This window comes from Caretta caretta, chromosome 10 (genome assembly GCF_965140235.1).
Source record: "Caretta caretta isolate rCarCar2 chromosome 10, rCarCar1.hap1, whole genome shotgun sequence".
Taxonomy (NCBI): domain Eukaryota; kingdom Metazoa; phylum Chordata; order Testudines; family Cheloniidae; genus Caretta; species Caretta caretta.
The window spans coordinates 46426779-46447565 of NC_134215.1; the positions used below are offsets into that span (position 1 = coordinate 46426779).

General features: G+C 56.5%; 1 protein-coding gene across 2 annotated transcripts in view; it reads left to right on the forward strand.

The window, feature by feature from the left end:
* The window catches only part of ALPK3 (alpha kinase 3), an 89362-nt gene extending 70762 nt beyond the window's left edge, over positions 1-18600 (forward strand). For both annotated transcript variants that reach the window (XM_048867546.2, XM_048867547.2), the window contains 9 exons: positions 269-2255; positions 5631-5778; positions 7712-7839; positions 8158-8193; positions 8692-8966; positions 9989-10077; positions 10511-10728; positions 12209-12257; positions 12910-18600. In XM_048867546.2, the coding sequence (XP_048723503.2) occupies positions 269-2255; positions 5631-5778; positions 7712-7839; positions 8158-8193; positions 8692-8966; positions 9989-10077; positions 10511-10728; positions 12209-12257; positions 12910-13249 (3270 nt within the window). In that variant the 3' untranslated portion in view covers positions 13250-18600. The remainder of the gene's footprint in view (positions 1-268; positions 2256-5630; positions 5779-7711; positions 7840-8157; positions 8194-8691; positions 8967-9988; positions 10078-10510; positions 10729-12208; positions 12258-12909) is intronic.
* Positions 18601-20787: the final 2187 nt, after the last annotated feature.

A 20787-nucleotide genomic window follows, 5' to 3' on the forward strand; every position in this document is an offset into this window, starting at 1 on the left:
GACCCTGAGAATGTGGGCAAGACCCACCAGCCAAACACCTGGGAAAGAATTCTCTGTAGTAACTCAGGGCCTCCCCATCTAGTGTCCCTCAACTCCTCTCATAATCAGGCCCTAACTGTTTGGTCCTATCCACAGAGGCAAGACCAGACCATGATCCAATATGGTATCTAGACCCTGTGCAGTGTAGTGTGTAGATGGGCCCAAGGTGCTAAGTTAATGCCAAGTGGATCCAGGCAGTAACATAATCATGGTTTTCCTTTTTACCTAGGTTCAGGAGGCAGCAAAGCAGGTGTTGTCCTCCACCAGCGACCTGAAACATCCAGCGTTGGAGCCAATGGAGGACCGTAATCTTCAAACCAGACAATTAAAGGAGCTCACAAGAGGGAAGCCCATCTGCATGGAGAGAGAGATGGAGCAGTCTGAACAGCCAGTCAGCCCCAGGCCGCGAGAAACAGGGATGCTGAAAATAAGCCAAGAGAGTTCCCAGAGGCCTCCTGCTGGTTCTTCTGGTCTCACACAGCCCAGCTGGGAGGAACATCCCCCTTGGAAAGAGGAGGGAGCAGGGCATTCCCTGAATTTCCCAGGCAAAGAGACCCAGCAAAGACCAACTCCTAGTAAGGAGAATGAGGAGCTAGCTACAGCTGGGTCAGCATTGAAGGAAGCAAGTCGTAAGCCTGGAGGCAAAGCCCTGCTTAAACCAGGTGCCTGCTGGAGTGGAATGGGGGAGGGTGAGAAGATTGTTCAGCCATTAACTGCAGAAACAGAGCCAGCTGGAAGCTGGTTAGGGGACACCTTGTCCTGCACACAGGTAGAGGAGAGTCCTGTGGAGCCCTCCCATGAGACCTCACAGCAAGCAGGCGGAGTGGTGGGTGGGATGTCTTGGGTGCCTAAACAGGCAGCTCCGGTCTCCACCCAAGTGAGTAAGGAAGTGCTGCGTCCCATTTCCATCACAGAGATCTCTGAGTCTATGGAAGCACCAGGCTCAGCTTCCTCTTTTCCAGTCAAAGAAGCCCCTGCTGATGAGAACCAATCGGCAGCCCAGCTGCCAGGTGGCGTGAAAAGAGAAATGGAGACTAGGAAAACAAATGAATCTGCACCAACGCTGGCTGCCATGCCTCACCACAAACGGTTTCCAGTCAGCTCCGCTGAGGAGGGCAGTGCCAAGCTGGCACCTGTGTCGCTGGCTCCTAAGAGTGGGGAGGAAAGTGAGCAGAGAGCTGTGACTCTAGGCAAGGAGCCAGCAGCTGCAGCTGAGAGAAGCAGCATGACCTCTACAGGTAGGTCTGAACTGAAAACGGAGGCGCCACTCACTCCGCGGGCTGAAGAGAGAACTCCGGAGGGGGAGGTATCCCTGGAGCACAAAGTACAGCACAGAAACCTAGTGTCCTCCTTGAAGAATTATTTACTTCTGCTTTTAAAAATGTCCTCGTCCGAGCCAGATAAAAGTAAGGGCCCCACAAAGAAGGACGCTGAGACTGAAGAAGAGGGGAGGCAGCCTGCTGGGGAGGAGAAAGCACTGCCGGAAGTGGGCATTGCAGGGCTAAGCCCCAGCACATCAAGGAAAATCTTAGAAAGGGTGCAAAATAACCAGCTCTTCCAAAGTGCAGAGAGCTTGCATTTAAGCCCCAGAACATCTAGAAGGCTCACGGGAATGATTAACCAAGAGTTAGTTACCAGCAAAGAAGCTCTGGGTATCAGTCCTTTAGCATGTAGGACACTGCCAGCCAGGGAGGCATATGAACCAGAAGGGTCAGCCCTGCTGTCTGTCCCTTCTATTGTGGTGGGTAATGTGCCCCTGGACAGAACAGGCCAGGCAGACTATGGGCTTTCTGATCTGCATCTCGAAAGCAGCATGAAGGAGAACTCCAGCGACCTGGTTGCAGCATTACCTTGCGCCACACCAGAGGAGCTTGCCTCCGGGGCTCGACGCAAGATATACTTGCCTAAAAACAAGCAGGTTGAGGAGGTAGAGGCTGCTGCCACAGAGAGCCAAGTGCATCTGAAGAGGGACAGCCCCACGGTGCCTCCCCGACAGTCCAGGAAGAACCCAGCTCTGTTACAAGCCCCTGTCCCAACTCTGTCTCCTCCCATGGACCGACACTCCCCAACCCTCCCCAGAAAGATGGCAACACTCGAAGTTCCCAAGGCATATGAGGAGCCCTCAGAGGAAAGCAGTCGGACCCCGGAAGGCCCTGAGGACACCAAGCAGGAAGGACAGGCAGGGGAGTCAAGGAAAACAAACAACCCATTTAAAGGTAAGAAAAGCATAAGAGACGAGGGCAGCACGGGATGCCCCCAGGCAGGAGAGACGCAGACACTCTCTCCCAGCCTGCATATTGGACACACTAACCCCCACCCCAGAGTTTGAGAGCCTGGGGGGATTGCTGTGGGAGTATGTAGGATGGCAGCACGCAGCAGTGACAAGTCCTTGCAGTAGCAGGGAGCCAAGAGGGCATCTGGGAATGGGTAACACGCAGAATGTGAAATCTCCACATGTTTCCAGACCTACCCATGCCTGTCCTTCCTTTGACATGGGTACAGGCCAGTCCGAGGGGCATCTCCTGCTCCCATTGAAGGCAGGTGAATTGAAAAGTCACCCCAGGGTAAAGAACCTGCCATTTCAGATACCGGTGCCCCTTCTCTCATCCCGGGTGGGGAAAGCTCCACCTCCTTTTCTGTGGAGTTTGGAAAGCAGAGCAGAATCCTGAGCAGGTCACATCCCCCAAACCTGTACAGTTACTGAGTAATTACCCGGAGGCCCCCATTTAGAGTATGCATCCTGAACACTGAGAGCAGGAGACACCCAAAGCCAGCAGTTCTAGAGAGACAAGCTTTGCTGAGGCTTTCTCGGGTAAGGAGGAGCAGAGCCAGGATTAGGGTAAGGGCTGGGTCCCAAGGATCGGTAGAGCCCACAAAAGAGAATCCACTGTAGACCACATTGTAGCTCACTGTGAGGCTCCTGGAGTTAGAGCGACAATGCTGTGCTCACTTGAGTTACCAGAGATGGGACTTGCCCAATCTCTGTGTCATGAGGAATCTAAGTGTAACCCTTCTGCCAGGTGGAGCCAGCAGCAACAAGGGTTGGGGTCAGTCTCTAGAGGTTCCTTTTCAACAAAACAGGCTCAAGCCCCCACCCAGTGACCTGGGACAATTACATACCACCCCCTGGCTGCCTCTAAGAGGAAATACCTCCCCTCTCATAAGCACAGAGTCTGAGTGTAGCAAAAACTTTGAATAAAAGGAGGGAATTAACTCAGCATTAATTTGGGAAAATACTGCAACTGGGGTTCATAAACATAAACCATAACAAAAAGACCCACCCCCAAGTGTCCTTTTCCCCTGAGGGTCTTAAGTCCAGAAACACAGAAGTCCCTTTAACGTGCCCAATCCTTTTCTGTACCCACTCACAGTTGCTGTCCTTGGCCAGTGCAGCCCAGGAGTTCAGAGGTTCCTCTGCAGAGTTCACCTCCCACCCTGTGTGGAAGGTGGAGGGGTAAGGAGGCACCTTACACACTGCACTGCTCAGGCACTCACTCATTGCACCAAGGATCAATTACCGTGCCTCTGCTCTGGCCCTCTCCACCAGCTTCTCTGCTGGCTTCTCACCATGCCTCTCCACCAGCCACCCTGCTGGCCATTCACCAAGATGCCTTCAGCCCCCATACAGCTCTCAGTGATTTCAGCTGTTAGTGGGGGGACCACACTGCTAGTGCACACTGGGCAGTCTCTTGCAAGAGAGACACTGTCCCAAAGCGGATCTAATTCTTAGACATAGGTATCAGTGATTGCAACTCTACAGCATGTAACAAGACTCTGAATTACATCTAAGTTAGCTCTTTTATTATACCATGGTCAAATGACCCACCCTTTCTCAACTCATTGGGCTGTGGAATCCATGTCCCTTGCCTAGTGAGTGCTGTTCAGTTGAGGATGAGTCCCTCCATTGTGGTATACCAGGTACAGTTTTGCTGCCCTTGGTTCACACAACAAGGATAACAACACTTTATTACTCCTGCCCCAATAACAAGGAGACTGGGGATCCAACACCAGCCACAAGTGATCATTTGGGTAAGCAATCCCATCATGCTGAGCACCTAGGCAGGGTGGGTGTGTCCGTGCAAACAAGATCAGCTTCTGAAGTCTTTTTCCACAGCTCACCACTAGATGTCAGGGGAGAGCTCATCTAGACTCTGCTTACATCAGTGAAGGCCAAGTTATCTGAATGCTTGTCCTGGTCTCTGCTGTGCTGCACACACAGAGGAGGCATGGTTTAGGCCAGAGGTGGGCAAACTATGGCCCACGGGCCACATCAGGCCCGCGGGACCATCCTGCCTGGCCCCTGAGCTCCTGGGCTGGGAGGCTAGTCCCCAGCCCCTCCTCCGCAGCTACTCCGCCGTGCAGGCAGCGCTCTGAGCGGCGGAGCTGCGCGCTCATGTGGGGCAGCGCGGCAGCGTGTCCAGCTCCGGTGCGGCTCCGAGACATGCTGCTCTGAGCAGCATGGTAAGGGGGCCAGGGTCGGGGGGTTGGATAAGGGGCAGGGAGTCCTGGGAGGCAGTCAGGGAGCAGGGGGTGGTTGGATAGTGGGTGGGATCCCAGGGGGATGGTTAGGGGCGGGGGGTCCCGGGAGGGGGCGGTCAGGGACAGGAAATGGGGCTGTTGGATAGGGCAGAGGTTCTGGGGCGGGCAGTCGGGATGGGGGGGGTGAGATGGAGGTGGAGTCCCGGGGGCGGTTAGGGGCAGGGGTCCTGGAAGGGGGCAGTCAGGGGACAAGGAGCAGGGCGGGGTTAGATGGGTGGGAGGTTCTGAGGGGGGCGGGAAGTGGGAGGGGGCGGATAGGGGGCAGGGGCCAGGCTGTTTGGGGAGGCACAGCCTTCCCTACCTGGCCCTCCAGACAGTTTCGCACCCCGATGTTGCCCTCAGGCTCAAAAGTTTGCCCACCCCTGGTTTAGGCTGCCTGAGTGTCCCCCGCCCGCATTAAAGATGCAAATCTGATTATGCAGTAGGTAAAGCTTGGAGACCATTGAACAGTCCTTGGTCCCACTGCAGCACTGGCCCATCTGTTTCCTGTCTCATATTTTACATATTTTCAAATGTTGTTTTCAAATTTCTGTTAAGGCCACCAAAACAAGAGCAGTTTGGTGCCATTGGCCACCCAGTGCTGAGATCTGCCACCTGACAAGCAAAGCAAGGTCAAGGTGGCTCAGAGGAGGATGGGAGGTACTCATTATGCTGGTGTTGCAGGTAGTGGTGGTGCAGGCTCATTGGTGGCGCTCCACCTTTGCGGTCAGTGCTGCTGGGGTCTCTGGGGGCACTGTGGGACAGAAGAGACTAGCCTTCAGATGAGCTGTAAAACTGAAGATGTCTCCTTCGGGGCCACTTGATATCCAAGGGCAAAAGCAGGTGTGTCCAGCACAAATTCCCACTCTAGTGAATGCCTTCTGCCTCCCTGAGTTCCCTCGGCACTTCAGGCTGGATCTGGTATTTTTCTTAATTTCCCATTGCTGCGAACAGCTGCTGTGCTGCATCGCTGGATGAATTCCTCCTTTTATATAGTTGGTATCTCAGTTTGTGTAGCACTTTGAGAGCCTGCCTGGTGAAAGCTGTATTACGGGTATATGCTTTGTCCTTAGCCCCCCAGCTGATTCGTAAGATCAGAGCAGAACAATTTTCGGATGCATCAGGAAACCTGAAACTTTGGTGCCAGTTCTTCAATATTTTGAGTGACTCAAAGCTGACGTGGTACAAGGATGAGTTCCCTGTAGCAGAAGCTAGACGGAGGTAATCTGCCAGCTTTGCTGTATTTTACTCATTGTGCATGTCCTGTGGCTGATGTGTTAAATCTAGCCTTGCCCCTTGCACTTATCAAGCTCTGAGGGTGTATCCACACTGCAACCGGGAGGTGTGATTGCAGCCTGTGTGGACATACCCAAACTAGCTTTGATTTAGCAACAGCAAAGCTAGCTCCAGGAGCAATAGTGTGTAGTGCAAGCAGTGCAGGCTAGCGTCTGGAGTACAACCCCGCCCAGGACTTTGCGTGCATAGTTGATCAGCCACCGCCTGTGTTTCACTGCTATTGTTACTCAAGCTGGCTTTGATCTAGGCAGATTTAAGCTAGTTTGGGTCTGTCTGCATGTGTGACAATCACACCTCTCGCCTACACCGTAGACCCACCTTGGTCATTTTGGGGTGAAGGTGCTCCCTGCTAACAAGTCCAAACATGGATCCATTGGTATCAGAGTGAAGTACACCCGGCCATTAGCACAGAGGCCCCCTGGCTGTGGAGAGAGAGAGAGAGAGAAGCCAAGGTGGGATAGAAGGAACCACAGAATCTGTTCATTGTTAACCACAGCAGACGCTAATGCTCAGAGCCCAGCTCCTAGGGCAGAGAGCGAGCGAGAAGACCATGAACCTCACTGAGGGAACATCTGCCCAGCCTGTAACAATGGTATGTCCTTCTGCACTGTGCATGGAAGGGACTAGGTCAGACAGAAGCAGGGCCTGCACTGTCTCCAGAACCCACATTTCCAACATCCTATAATGGAGACACAGGGAGAGTTGGGAAACACTGATAAGGGCAGGGGAAAGCAGTCTGCCCCCCAGGCAATTGGACTCTGGGTTCACCTACAGCACATGGTTGCCATGAGGGGTACAAGTGATGTTCTGGCTTCACCGAGAGGGCCCAGGGCTTGGTGCCCCACCAGACCAGATGCTTCTCTGTAAGGAGCTGTGGCCCCTGTTCTTGGCTACACCCTTCCTGCACAAAAGTGAAATGCTTGCAAGCAGCATGGAAACTTTTTCAAGACATCCTACCAGAGGCTCAAATTAAATGTATACCCCAGATTAAAAAACATAGTAAGAGAACCAAAAAACTGCCACCGCAGCTAAACAACAAATTAAAAGAAGCAGTGAGAGGCAAAAAAGTGGAAGTTAAGTCCTACTGAGGAAAACAGAAAGGAACATAAACTCTGGCAAGTCAAGTGAAAACTATAATTAGGCAGGCCAAAAAAAGAATTTGAGAAGCAACTAGCAAAAGACTTAAAAACTAACAGCAAAACAATTTTTAAGGACATCAGAAGCAGGAAGCCTGCCAAACAATCAGTGGGGCCACTGGACAATTGAGATGCTAAAGAAGCACTCAAGGAAGACAAGGCAATTGCAGAGAAGCTAATGAATTCTTTGCATCTGTCTTCACTGCGGAGAATGTGAGGGAGATTCCCATTTTTGATTCCTTCTTTTTAGGGAACAAATCTAAGAAACTGTCCTCCTGCGAGCCTGCCTTGCTGGAGTTCAAGGGGCTGCTGGGAGAAGGAGGTGATGTCTCTCTTCCTTTTAATTCTCCCCAAGTACAATCTACAGGAAACCATAATAATCCCTTAGCTCCCGAGTGTCATGAAGCAGCAAGGTGGCTTCCTGAGACCCCCTGGGTTGTGTATCGCTGGATCACACGGGAAGATTCCTTTCCCAACATGCTACGTACTTCACTCCTGATAGCATTCACCTGGCTTTCAGTTCACATGCACCCACTGCAGGGCTGAAGTCAGACTGCAAGCTCTGTGGGGCAGGGCCTGTTCTTTCATTGGATGGGTGGGGTGCATACAGCTCCTCACACAGTGGGGCTGTGGTCCGCAGCTGGGGCTCATAGGCCCTACCACAATACAGGTACTACAGGGCTGCCCAGCACTAATCTCCAGCTGGCTCCATTCTTCTTTAGCTCAGGTGATGAGGGACAGGCAGCCCTGGCCATTGTGCAGGCATCCCGGAAGGACTGTGGCGTGTACCAGTGCACCATCGAGAATGAGTATGGCACCGACTCCACTGACTTCCTGCTCAGCGCAGAAGGTGAGGCAGGTTGGGTATGGGGGGGGCAGGTTGGGACTGGATAAGGGGAGGGGACAGAGGAATGAGTTGGATACCGGGCGATAGGGGCAGGAGAGTGAGGGCTCAAGGGCGCAGCAGGGCCCAGCGGTCAGTGTAGTCACTGTGTCACACTGGTGCATTTGTGCGTGGGCGCTGCCAAGGCACTTTCAGGTCTGGGTGTCCCTGGGGCACTCAGAGAAGAGCCCAGGCTCTGGGAAGGGAGGGGGCTGGGATGAACGGCTGATAGACAGGCCTGTCCCCCTCAGGGCACTAATGGCCAGGGCTCTGTTTCTCCTCTAGTGCTGTCGGGATTTGTCTCCAGAGAAGAAATTGAAGGTAAAGTGAGAACAGCCAGAGGAGCAGTGAGTGCTGGCCAGGCCATTACCGCTGGACTGAGAGTAAACCCAGTGTCCCCTCGCGGGGTGGGGCTGGGTGCCTGGTGGGAGGGGTGACCGCACAGTGCAGCGTGGCCGGAGCCAGCCATTCCTCCCTAACGAGCTGGTGTCTATGTGCAAGGCCTTGCACCAGGCAGTTGGCCAATGCCAGCCAGACGTCAAGCTCACTGATGGCAGACCCGGAGCTTCTTCCTAAGGCCCTGCAGCGAGGGGCTCCTCCAGCACCATGCCACCAGTCTGCCAGAGAGGGCGCTAGCATGCGCCAGGAGCTGTTCCCCACCCTCCTCCTCCTGGGGCTGAGCGTGTTGCCCTCGCTATCTCTCTATGCACTAGGGGCCCAACCTGCTGCAGGCCCTGGCAGGGTGAGCCTAATGCCTGCTCAGCCCCCCTGGTCCCAGCAGCACCTGCCACCACTCACTCACTGCTTTCCTTCTGCCAGTCGGCGAGGAGATCGAAATGACCCCCATGGTGTTCGCCAAAGGCCTGGCTGACTCAGGCTACTGGGGGGACAAGTTCTTTGGGCGTGTCGTGAGCGAGGACGTGGAGGTGGGCGCCGGCTTCCTGCGCAAAGCGTGTCGCGCAAGGACAATCTATGGCCTGGAGCCTGTCTTCGAGTCCGGACGGACCTGCATCATCAAAGTGCACAACCTCATCGTCTTCGGGACCAAGAATGAGAACACGCTCATCGAGAAGAACTACGACATCACCATCCAGGTGGGCCCAGGCCCCCCGGCAGGCACCCCAGGGCATGGCCCCTCCCCGCACGCTCCCTGGCAGGCACACCCAGGTCATGCCCCTCCCCCCGCACTCCCCGGGCATGCCCAGGCTACACCCCCTCCCCCGACACTCCCTGGCAGGCGTGCCCAGGTCACGCCCCCTCCCCCCGTGCTGCCCAGCAGACGTGCCCAGGTCACGCCCCCTCCCCCCGTGCTGCCCAGCAGACGTGCCCAGGTCACAATCCCTCCCCTCACACTCCCCAACAGGCACACCCAGGCATGCCCCCTTGTTCCTGTAGTATGGGGACAGCCTGAAAACTCTGACTTGGCTCAGTGCTTTGATTGTTGTTACGTGCATTGCACACACCCCCATACCCTTCATATCCCTCTCCCCACCTGGCACACTGCTCCTGCCCAGCATGCTTCCCCCACCCCTGCCCAGCTGGCCTGCTCCTCACTTGCTACGCAGCTCACTGCCACTCCTCAGCGCCTCCCTGCACCTGCCAGCCTGTCCAACCCTGGCCCTACTCCTCTTCTCTCCTCCCACTTTCCCTCTCCTGTCTTTCCTCATGCACACCCTAGTGCCTGAAACAGCCTTCCTCAGCCTGGGCACAGGCTCCTGGCCTGCTGGTCCCTCTGGCCAGTTGCCCCCTGACCTCTGTTCTCCTGCCACTGCCTGCTCCTCCTGAGCTGTCCCTTGTGCTGCCTGCCCAGCCCTGGCCTGTGTCCTGCCTACGTCCTCCCTGCTCCTGAGCTAGCTGCTGTCACACAAGCCCTGAGGGGCAGGGGCCAGCACCCGCAGCCTACTCCACGGCTGTCCAGTACTCACACCTGTCATGCCTGCTGTTCCCCACACTGTGTGGTGCAGAGGCTCTGGTGCACTGAGCTGCCCTTTGTCCTGTGATTGCCAGCGAGGACGTGCCCCGGTGCCCGTCTATGAGCTCTCCAGGAGGAGTAGGACGCTGTCTGAACCTGGCTTACCGGCACGGCAAGGGATAATGACTTTGCTTGAATCCCCAGGAGTGCAAAATCCAGAACTCGAGCCGGGAGTACTGCAAGATCTTTGCTGCTGAAGCACGGGCCATCCCAGACTTTGGGGAGGTGCCGGAGTAAGTTGGGCCTCTGCCCTCCATCCTGAGCATGCAGGGGCCACAGGGCAGCATAGCCTCCTCCTTCCACCCTGAGCCTCACTTGCGGGGGGGATCCATGGTGGGCAGCACTGGCATGGCCTTGTCTGCCCCATCACTGCAGGGATCCAGCGGCCTGTTTTCATTAACAGGTGCGCTCAGAAGCCAAATTGGGAGCGTTGTGTGGGAAGGGCCTGGGCTAACGTGAGCAGGTCCAGTCGCTAGCATGGCTGAGGTGTGGGCAGCTTGCCGACAGGCTGGAGCCCGGCCCAGGGAGCAGCCAGGGGACTGTGCTCAGGGCAGTGGGCTCTGGGTTGGGGTCCGCCATGCGCTCTGCATGCTAGATGCACAGCCAGCCCATCAGCTTATGTCCTGGCTCACCCTGTGCTGACCCGGGCCGTTTGCCATTGTCCAGGATCATCCCTCTGTATCTCATTTACCGACCTGCCAACACTGTCCCTTATGCCACCATCGAAGAGGACCTTGTGGGGCCCTTTGAGCGGTACTGCGTGAAGGAGCGGGACGGCAGCCTGGCTGTGCAGAGCAGCTCGGAGATGGCGCAGAAGTGCTGTGCCTTCCAGCACTGGCTCTACCAGTGGACAAATGGAAACATCCTTGTGACCGACATGGAAGGTACGGGCCGAGGCGGCCGTCTAGTTTCCGGCGAGGGAGGAGTCCCTGGCTCCTCTGGCCCAGCGCCACAGGGCCCAAGGCAGCGGTACCCCCTACAACACACCACCCAACACTGTGTCTGGGCAGCCCTGCCCCCAAGAGAGAGCAAGGGAGTGGTGGCTGCTGGAAAAAGGAGATGGGCAAATCTCCTTCAGCCAAGGACTCCAGCCACGCCCCCCCCCCCGCCATCCTGCCAGGCATGGTGGCAGACAGGGCCTTTCCCTAGTACTCTCTCCCCCAAGCGCACTAGGAGGTACTAGAGTGGCAGCCTGCATTGGCATCTGGAGGTGGGAACCTGGGAGATCTGGCCTCTGTTCCTGTCTCTGCCAGCCACTGGCTGGAGGGCCTTGGCCTCAGGCTTTCAGAAAGAGCCTCTCCTCTATGGTCCCCAACTCCAGACCCCTGGGGTCTGATTTGCAGAGGTGCAGAGAATGCCCAGTGACAGCTGGAGCCAGCAGCTGAAAGCGTGCTGACAGGGCACTCAAACCCAGTGCACACTCAAAGCCCAGGTCTGTGACCTCTCTGAGCTGGGGCTTCCCCAGGTGTGAAACGGGGACTGTTCCATCTCTGCTCCACTGGATGATGCAGTGACACGGGCGGGGGCTGCTGCAGTCTCTGTATGGAGGGGCTCTGCGGGCTGGTCGCTGCTCATTGCTCCTTAGCTGGTAGGACTGTCCCCTCCCCAGGCTCTCTGTGACTCCACTAAGGGCCCTGCCAGCCCGCGCTCTCCCAGCCCCTCCTTCATGCTCCCAGCCTTCCCGTGGGCCTTGGCCTTGGCCCCAGGGATGGCAGCAGCTGCGCCCTGTGGGCAGGAGTGAAGGAGGGAATTTGGAGAGGGACAGAGCTAAAGGCGCATTCAGTTGAAAAGAGGGCAACTTGGGGCCTAAACGTGATTTGTCAGGACCCCGCAGGGGTGACTGGAACCCCATGCCGGTGCCCCTCGCACCCACCCTGCCTGCGCAAGGGTGACCGGGACCCCACACCGGTACCCCTTGTGCCCACCCCACCTGTGAAGGGGGGACTGGAGCCCTGTGCTGGTGCCCCTTGCCCCACCCAGCCTATGCAGTGTGACTGGGATCCCACACCAGTGCCCCTAGCCCCACCACGCCTGTGCAGCGGTGACTGGGACTCGTGCTGGTGACCCTCGTGCCCACCCTGCATGTGCAGAGGTGACAGGGACCCACCCTGGTGCCCCTCGTGCCCGCACCACTTGTGCAGGCGTGACTGGGACCCCCCCCCCGTGCCTCTTGTGCCCACCCCATCCCTGTGGTGGGCTCAGTGACTTGGACCCCAGCCAGAGAGCTGGGGCTCACCACATGCAGGAGACTATTTGGGCCCAATCCTGCTCTCCTGGCAGAATTAGTGGCCAGGCTCCTGCTGACAGCTGTGGGAGCTGCATCAGGCTCGGCCTGAGGCTGGTGACTGTTCCCTTCCCTTGCAGGCGTTGGGTGGAAGATCACAAACGTGAGGATAGCTACAAAGCTGAAAGGGTAAGTGACTGCAGGGCCGAGGCAGAGAGCTGGCAGACCCCCTGCTTCTCAGAGGGGCTGTGGGGGCACTGCCCTACCTGGGCTGTGTCTGTCACGCTGGGCTGCCCCAGCCTCTCTGCAGGGCTTGTGGTCATAGTGCACTGGGGTGACCTTGCCCCCCTACCCTCCCTTCCCTGTCACTCAGCCAGCCATAGCTCTGTCCTCCTCCTGCACGGTACAGCCCCAGGCCCATCTCCTCTGCTGCTCTCCTCTTCCTGTTCCAGTTCCTTAGTGTGTGATGGCGGGTGGGAGGGGAAGTGACTGGGGACTGTGTGGGGAGGTGGGGTATGTGATGGCAGGTGCGGGCTGCAAGAGGGGAGGCTGGGTCTGGGGGACACACAATGGCGGGTCCAGGAGCTGCTTTGCCCCCTGCTGCAGTGCCACAGCCCATGCAGTGAGCCCCGTGCAGCGGTGCCCCAGAGGGGATGGGAGCCCGGTGGGGAGTCAGCGCCCCCACCCACGGCAAGGGGTATGTGCCCAGAGGGCAGCAGCCCTTATGACCTGCAAGCAGCCCCGGTCTCCTCGCTGTGCCAGGGGGTGTGTGGGGAGCAGGGCGCCCGGGCCCAGAGCCCCCTTGGCAGGGCACTGGCCCTGAGTATGGCTCTGTTGGCAGGTACCAGGGGCTGAAGGAGAGCTGCTTCCCGGCCCTGCTGGACCAGTTTGTTGCTGTCCACCAGTGTAACCGCTATTGTGAGATCCTGGGCCTGAAGAGTCTGGAGAGCCTGCAGCAGCCAGCCAAGCCCAAGGGCTCCAAGAGCCCCTCCCTGGGCAGGAAGGCCCCCTCAGCCCAGTCCAGCCCCCAGTTACAGAAGAAAGGCCTGGCAAGCCCCCAGGGCACCCGGAAGGGCACTGTGAGCCCCAAAGCCTCCCGGAAATCCACTGAAGCTGGGGAGGCCCAGCTGGCCCTGAAGCACAAAGTGCTGGATAGTGACAGGTCCAGCCAGCTGCAGTAGCCAGAGTCTCGGCACAGCCACAAAGGAAGCATGCCACCGCGCACACCTGGAAAGGGGACCCAGCCGCTGCTCCTTCCTGTGGCTCCCAGTGCACCCCCCGCACTGCGCTCTGTGTGGTGTGTGAGTGAAGCAGTGACTAGGCTGGCACCAGTGCGGGGTGCCCTGGGTAGCCTAGTGGTCTGGAGCTGGCTCGGTGCACGGCGGGGCCTGCACAGCCACAGCAGGGTGCATGGCAGCTCATCTCTGTTACCTCTTTAAAGCAACAGCTCATCCAGGCCTGCCGAGCCTGCCAAGAAGCCCCAGCTGCCAGGGCCATGCAGCTGCCACAGTGCTCAGTGCAGAGGGTATTGGGGCAATGCGCCAGCCTGACCACCAGGGGGCACTGGCTGTTGCCTGATGGTGACTTTGGGGCTCGTTTTCCGAGTCCCTCCTTTAGACTGTGCTGGCTTTTCCCTGGCTCTGCTCCGACGCCTGGCCCTGGTGTTCTCTGTTGGCGGTAACTCGAACCAGCGACCCCTGGAGGAGAGCGAGCAGGCTGGTGCTCCCCTGCCAGCCTGCAGCTGTCTACAGTGCACTGACCCCGCTCGGGCATGTGTGCCACAAAGGCGTGGTAGCTCTTTGGTCCCCCCTGGCTCTCAGCACCTCCTGGTGTTTTCCCTACACGTGCCCAAAATCCCTGACCCCAGCTCCCTGACGGGCCATACACAGGCCCTACTAACCTCAGCTGTAGCTTCCCTGAGCCCGGCCAGTTGAGTATTTCTCTCTCCGGTCCCACCCCATCCCCAGTACCTACTCACTAATCTGTAAGGGGAGCATGACTAGACAGCCTGCTTGGTCCCTCTTTGCCCTGTGGGGATGTCCCTGTGTTTTCTGTGGTTCCCAGGGCCCGGAAAGTCTGGCAGCATCCAGCCCTCACTACAGAACCATGTGGCAGATTTTTTGCTTTCTCTGGTGCAAAGCGATGCAAAGCCAATCTTCCACGTGTGTGTCACATATTACTAATGCAGCATTGTCTGCCCGAGTATGCAGACGGGGGGGGGGGGCGGTGTTGCCTGGGGCCTCTCAGCTGGGAGTGTTAACTTTGGAATCTACTGGGCGCAATTAAAATGTCACCATTTAGTTCCCTGCTGCTTATGGTAGTGGAAGTGCTTGGGGTATCGGTGTTGTAATGTGCCAATCACCATGGTAGGTGGGTGCCAGTCTTGCCAGCCCAGAGGGGCAGATGGGGGGGAACACTGAGTTCAAACCTCCTGCTTCTCTGAAAAAATATTCCAAATCTTCTCCAAGGGGAGAGGGAAAATCCTATCCCTGCCAGCAGAGCCAGTACACTCTGCGGCACCCTCGCTGGCAAACCTAAAGCAGCTTCTCCTGCACCCCATCCACATGCAGCCCTGGGCACTTGGATCACTGCAGAATTGGGCTGGGAAGAAATAACCTAGCCTTGCCCTGACCAAGTCAAGCCGCACCCTGTTGTCCTCAGGCCAGTCACACCCTCTCTTTGTGAGCTGCCAAAGTCACGGGCTGGACCGCAGCCTTGGGTGCGTTTTGGCATGGAGTCGGTGGGATGCATTGGAGCCAGCCCCTCTCTGGGGAGTGTAGGGATCAGGGCTCTGCTCAATCAGGGCAGTAGGACATCCCAGCGAGGCAGCCCTGAGTGGGGTTAAGATTTAATAGTGGCCTTGCCCTGGTGATGCTGCCATAGCACAAACCAGATTTAAAGCTGCCCTAAGGCAGAGCTGAGGATTCCCCATTGGATGCAAGTCCTGTCCTGTGCTCCCCACCTTTCCCATCTGCCAGCATAGGGATGGGGCCACTGATCCCGGCCAGCAGAGAGACTTAATGGGAGCTGGTTCAAGTTAGTGCAGCCTCAAGGCTGTTCTACCTCATGCAGGGGGTGCCAGTTCAGCCCCCAGGCTCAGCGGTGGAAAGATGGCACATTCTCTATCTCCCCTGTATGCCAAGAGCTGCTGTGGTGCACCTGGGCATCTAGCCCAGTAATTTAGCATTCATCTGGTCTTCTCGCTCACCCCTTTGGATCCAGGGAAGGTCTGAACCCACCTTCCCAGCTGTTCTCTATCGACTCTGCCCTGCCTCTACACACCCTCTCGCTCCTGGGATCAACAGGTGAGCCCTTCCTTTGCCTCCCAGAGGCAGCCCCAGCCCTGCCTGCCTCTCACCCCCCAGGCCTGTCAGCCCTGCCCCCACAGGTCTCCATTCTTCTGGTTTGTCTCTAGGTCTCGTGGCTTCAGCACTGGCAATGTAGCTGCACCGGGGGCAGGGAGCGAGATGTGCCTGTGGCTTTATGCTGCCAGACTTTGGCTCAGGCACAAGTTCCCTTGGCTACTGCCTCCCAGTGCGGCTGGCAGCGAGGCTGTGGCCTTGTTTAAAGGGGCAGACACGGGCCATGTGCTCTCTTCTTGCTTCTTCATGGTAGACAATGGAGGCCTGAAAATGCCCTGTCTGCTTGTTCCATTAGAATGCAGGTCCTGTCTGGGCTGGGGAAGCGGTGTAGTGAGGGCATCACAACAGCCGAGCAGCAGGGGCTTGTTTGCTTTAGCGATTTGACCGCAAGTTTGTTGGTCGCTTATTGCCTGGGGGTGTCACTGCCACAGTGTTTGTGGCTCAGCCCAGGGCTCGGCTAGACGAGCAGGTCACTGGAAGTGAAACTTCAGTGAAGACAAGCCCGCTCCATAAGCGTGAGCTTCTGTTCGGTGCCCTTTGGTTGGTGTGTTGGTAACTGCTGTTCGGCTGCAGTACTAACAACCCTGCAGCTGGGAAGGCCTTCCCTGCAGTGACAGGGTTACACGCAGCCAGCCCGAGCCTTCCCAACAGTCCTGGCAGGGCAAAATCCCACAGCACAGACACAGCCTCTGGCTGTTCCTATAGGGAAGGCGCAAGCAGAGCCAACCTTGGAAACAAAACAGTCCCCACCAAGCTGCCGAAAGCCCGTCTTTGCAAATCCCCATAGGCCTCATCTTCACCAGGAAAGGAGGTGTGATCTTACTGCAAGCTAACAGGAGGGGAAGCCCTAGTATAGACATGGCTGGGGGTAGTTTTCATGAGTTATCTCCACCTGCTATCTCGTGTGAAAGCTACACCCTGCCTTCGCTGCTCTAGGGTTGAGCCTGGTATTTGCCAACACATCAGAGCCCTCCTGCTGGGGTACCGCCGGCAGCTGCCATAATGCCCCAGTGCAGAGAGCCACTTGTAACAGGCGCAGCTGGATTTCCTTCTCCCTCTTGATCCCTGCTCGGGGGAGGACAGGAAGGGTGCACATTCGGGTGGTGTTTTACGAGAACGAATACACAGCAGCTCTCTTGCTGTGAATGCCTGCAGTGCCAAGGCACAGGGAGCAATTTTTACTGCTGTGGAGCTGGGGAGGTCAGTACTATACCCCCCGCAGGTGCCCTTGCCTAGCTGCACTGCGGTAAAAGCTACCCCTGCCTTGTTTCCACTAGGATCCCACAAGAGCAAGCTCGGGCCTGTTAACTCGCTGTAAAAACTCACCTCTTCTAGCAGTGACCGCAATTAACTGGCTAGTGCAGTTAATGGTCAGCCTGGGCCAGCTCAGAGGGAGGGGAGCTGTTGAGCCCTTGTCCCGTTGGGCTCAGAGCACAGAATAGCTGCGACCATGGGGCGTTGGACCAGGATGCCACAGAACTTCAGTACCAATGGAGGTGAGTGGAGCTGGCAGCAGCAGTGCTGTGGTGTTACAAAGCCAGGTGCCCAGCCAAGGCTGCAGGCCCGGCTGTCTGTGCTAGGGAGCTGCCTGGCTGGTGCTTTGTGCTCTGTGGCTGCGGCTGCACTTCACCTTTCTGCCGGGGTTGTTTCCTGCTCTCAGTCAGCCTGTTGTAAGATAACCATGGACATACTCGTCTGTATATTGGCAACCAGGTGTGCGCGAGTAATAAAGCGCAATGGACTGGCCTGCTCTCCAGTGCGTCTCTCCCGGCTGGAGGGGCCAGGATACCCCTCCTTCCTGCTCTCCAGCTAGCTGGGGGGTGATATGGTGCCTAGCAGTGTGTTATCCAAAGCCCAGCATAGCAGGTGTTTGTCTGTGGGGTGGAGGAGGTGGACTGTGTGTGGTGCTGGGGACAAAGGATAAGGGTTTTCATTTTTCTAGAGTCTTTTTGCACCCACCCCCTCCCAGGTGTAGGGTAGGCAACACCACCTGCATCCTGAGACCAGTGCCTCAGTCGGCACCCTCCCTGGCACAGCTACAGCCCCCATCCCAAGGCAGGTACAATCTCTGAGGAGTGCAGTGATGAGACCCAACGGCTCCCAGTCATCCTGGCTGGAACTCCATCGCCTGCTGATGAGGTACACCAGAGCCTGGCCAGCGATGTGGCCAAAGGAAGGTCTGAAACCCCTGCTCCCATGGCTGCAGTGATGTTGCTTCCTGAGCCATCAAGCAGGGGCTGGCTTTTGCCCTGATGTCTGAAAGGTTTGAGCCCTTTGAAATTTTTCTCCCCTCTCATGGAGCTGCATCCCTTCTCATTATTCAAATCATACATTCCAAAGCCAGCAGGGACCATGTTCACCATCCTGCTGACTGAGTGGAAGGCAGGCCGGAGAACATCCCTGAATTAATTCCTTTCTGAAATCCAATTCGCATTCTGTGTTCAAGCCTCCTGAGCTCTGGCCCCCAGCACTTGGGGCAGGGAGTTCCACAGGTTCCATTTATAAACTATAGTGCGTTTAAAAACAGTCCCCTTTTTCCAGTTGGAAAGTTGCTGCTTTTTAATTTCATTGGGCTTCCCTTTGGGCTGCTCATCTGGGAGTGCAAACAAGAGCCCCAAACTAATCTTACATATCTCTCCATGTCCCCTCCTTTCTAAATGCTATATGGCTAATCTGTTCAGTCTCTGCTTGGGAAAACCTTCCCCCAGCTGCATTCCACCTCATCTTTGCACCTGCTCTCTGGCACCAGGATTTCTGAGCTGGGGTAACCAGATCTGAACATGGCAAGAGTGTACCAGCGGTTTAGAGAAGGCACAATGGTGTTTTCACCGCTGTTCTCAATCCCAGTCTTTATGCACCTAAACATGTTGCTGGTGCCTGTAACTGGTCCTGCTGCACATTGGGCAGAGGCTTTCATTGAGCTGCCCACAGGGATGCCCAGCTCCCTTTCTTGGGGCCACACAGGTAATTTAGACCCCTGAGATGCGTATTAGTAGTATTCCCTCTAAGGTGTATTACACTGTATTATTCACCAGTGAAGTTCACCTTGCTGGATCAGGTCCCTCAGAAGTGCCTTGCAGTCCTCTCTGGACTTGACTAGCGTAAATACCATTGTGCCTGCTGAACGCTCACTAATAAACATATTGAGCCACATGAGCCCTAAGACGCAACCTTGAGTTTCCTGTTCTCCTTTTGCCATGCTGGAACTTGACCTTGCTGAGCCCTGAGAGCCTTCACCTCTTGCCCTAGGCTGATGTGGGCCTTATTTGCTCTGATTACAGCCATGGGGCTACCCCAGTGTAGCTGCCACCCCCTAGTGCAAAGCTGTTGTATGCTGCCATTTGCACCTCTGCAGCTGATCCTCATTTCAAGTGGGGGTAACCTGCATGGGTGTACGTGCAGTGCAGTCGCAGCTGGGCCTGGCTGCATGGGGCAGCTATGTGTGGGCCTGGTTGCAGCTCCCTGAGCCTCTGCTGTAGACCCACTGGTGCATAAGGGGCTTTTGGAAGTTCCATTGATCTGCCTGAATGGGGATGGTGCAGGCAGGGGGCTGGGACAGACCCTGCCCTGAAGGGCCACAGGTCAGAAGCCAGAAACCTTTCTGAATAACTCTCAGGGCTGCCCCTGGGACCACCCAGGCTCCCTATGGAGGCGTTCAGCTGTTACCTTTTCATTGCCACTCCTTCAGACTCACAGCCTGGATTAGTCTGCAGCAGCCTTGTTGGCTTGGTCAGGCATGGACTCTCCCTACTGCTGTTGTGCCCCACCTGCTCTGGGAGGATTATCGGGTGCATGAGGCAGATTGGAGCTTGTAGTCTAAGCTGCTCAGTGTTACTGTGAGGGCACAGGCTCTAGGCGCTCCCTAGGGAGATATGGTCAGACACTTGGATTGGGAGGCAATATAGGGCCCAATCTCACAATGCAGCTGGGTCTGGGGGCCAGGGAGGAAGGACCTTTTATTACAAACTAGCCTGGGTAAGTCTGATTTTGGCACTGGTGACCAAGGAGGAAGGTGCCTAACAGGCTAATGCTCAACATGCAAAAACCTAGAGTTCCAGGCCAGACGGGAGCATTACATCATCTAATCTGGCCACCTGTATACCACAGGCCAGAGCCCTTCCCCCACTTACCCCTGGAGTGAGCCAATAACTTGGGTTTGGGCAACGCCCATCTCCTGGAAAGGCATCCAGGCTGGATTTGGAGACATCAAGAGCTGGCGAAGCCACCACCTCCCTCAGTAGCTTGTGCCAATGGCTTCAGCATCCGGCCACTGGTTCTTGTTCTGCCTTTGCTAGATAACCAACGTCTCTCACTGCTCCCTTGGCCTTCCTACCCCACCTGTGCTTTAGGGTTCTCCATAAATCTGTGAGTGCTGTGGGACAGAGACTGTCTTTTTGATATTGTTACAGAGCCCTGCCCCATGGGGCCCTAATCTCTGCTTGGGACCCCCAGGCATCACTGCAATACCAGCAGCAAACAACACAGAAGCAGTTTCTGCCCTTCTCAGCCTCCAGGAATGGTCCCAGGGTAGAAGTCCGTGATAACCATGATGAAATCTAGCACTGACCACATGACCTGGTACACAGCATGGCTGACACTGCTGAGAGCTGCTAACTGCGGTCAGGAACCCATCTCCTGCCAGAGGCCTCTTTCTGGCTCCTAGAACAAGCTGGTGGCAGTGGAGGCTGCCTGCTGTTCTGCACCAGCTCCCAAAGTGGCCAGAGTGGTTCACGACTCCTGCTGCTTCCCGGAGTGCCATATAGGCAGGAGCATTTCGGGTCTGTCTGCACTGCAGCTGGGGATGCGTTCCCCACTCCGGCAGGCAGACTGGCAGTAGCTTAGTGTGAGCTAGCGGGCTAAGAACAGCCCTTCTCTTCTCCCTGAGGGCCCTCTGCAGGCAGGCATGTTCCCCACACACCTTTCCCAGCCTTAATGCCCGGTCTAGGGTTAGAATCTCATTGACATACAATAGGACTGAGGCTCCTAAAGTCCACAACAGGATTTGGGGGCCTGGCACTTAAGGTGCCGAAGTCCAAAACGTAGAGCCTCAAAACTACTGCTCAGTGGCCACCTAACTCTCTAGGTGCCTACATTTGCACTGATAAAGTCCCCTAGGCACTTAATTTTCTACCCTGGTGTATATCCATGGCTGCCTCTGGCTTGATGCCCAGTGTCTAGCTTGCTCCTAAGCCCCAGCAGGATTTTCACACTAGTCATCCCCCCGCCTAGCTCTCCTGCAGGGCCCAATGGTAGGGGGAGCTAGAGGCTGCCCTGGGGAACATCAACAGATCAGCCCCACACTGAGGAGGTGGAGGTGCCTCCCTTATACCAAATAGCCCCATGAACAGAGCACTCAC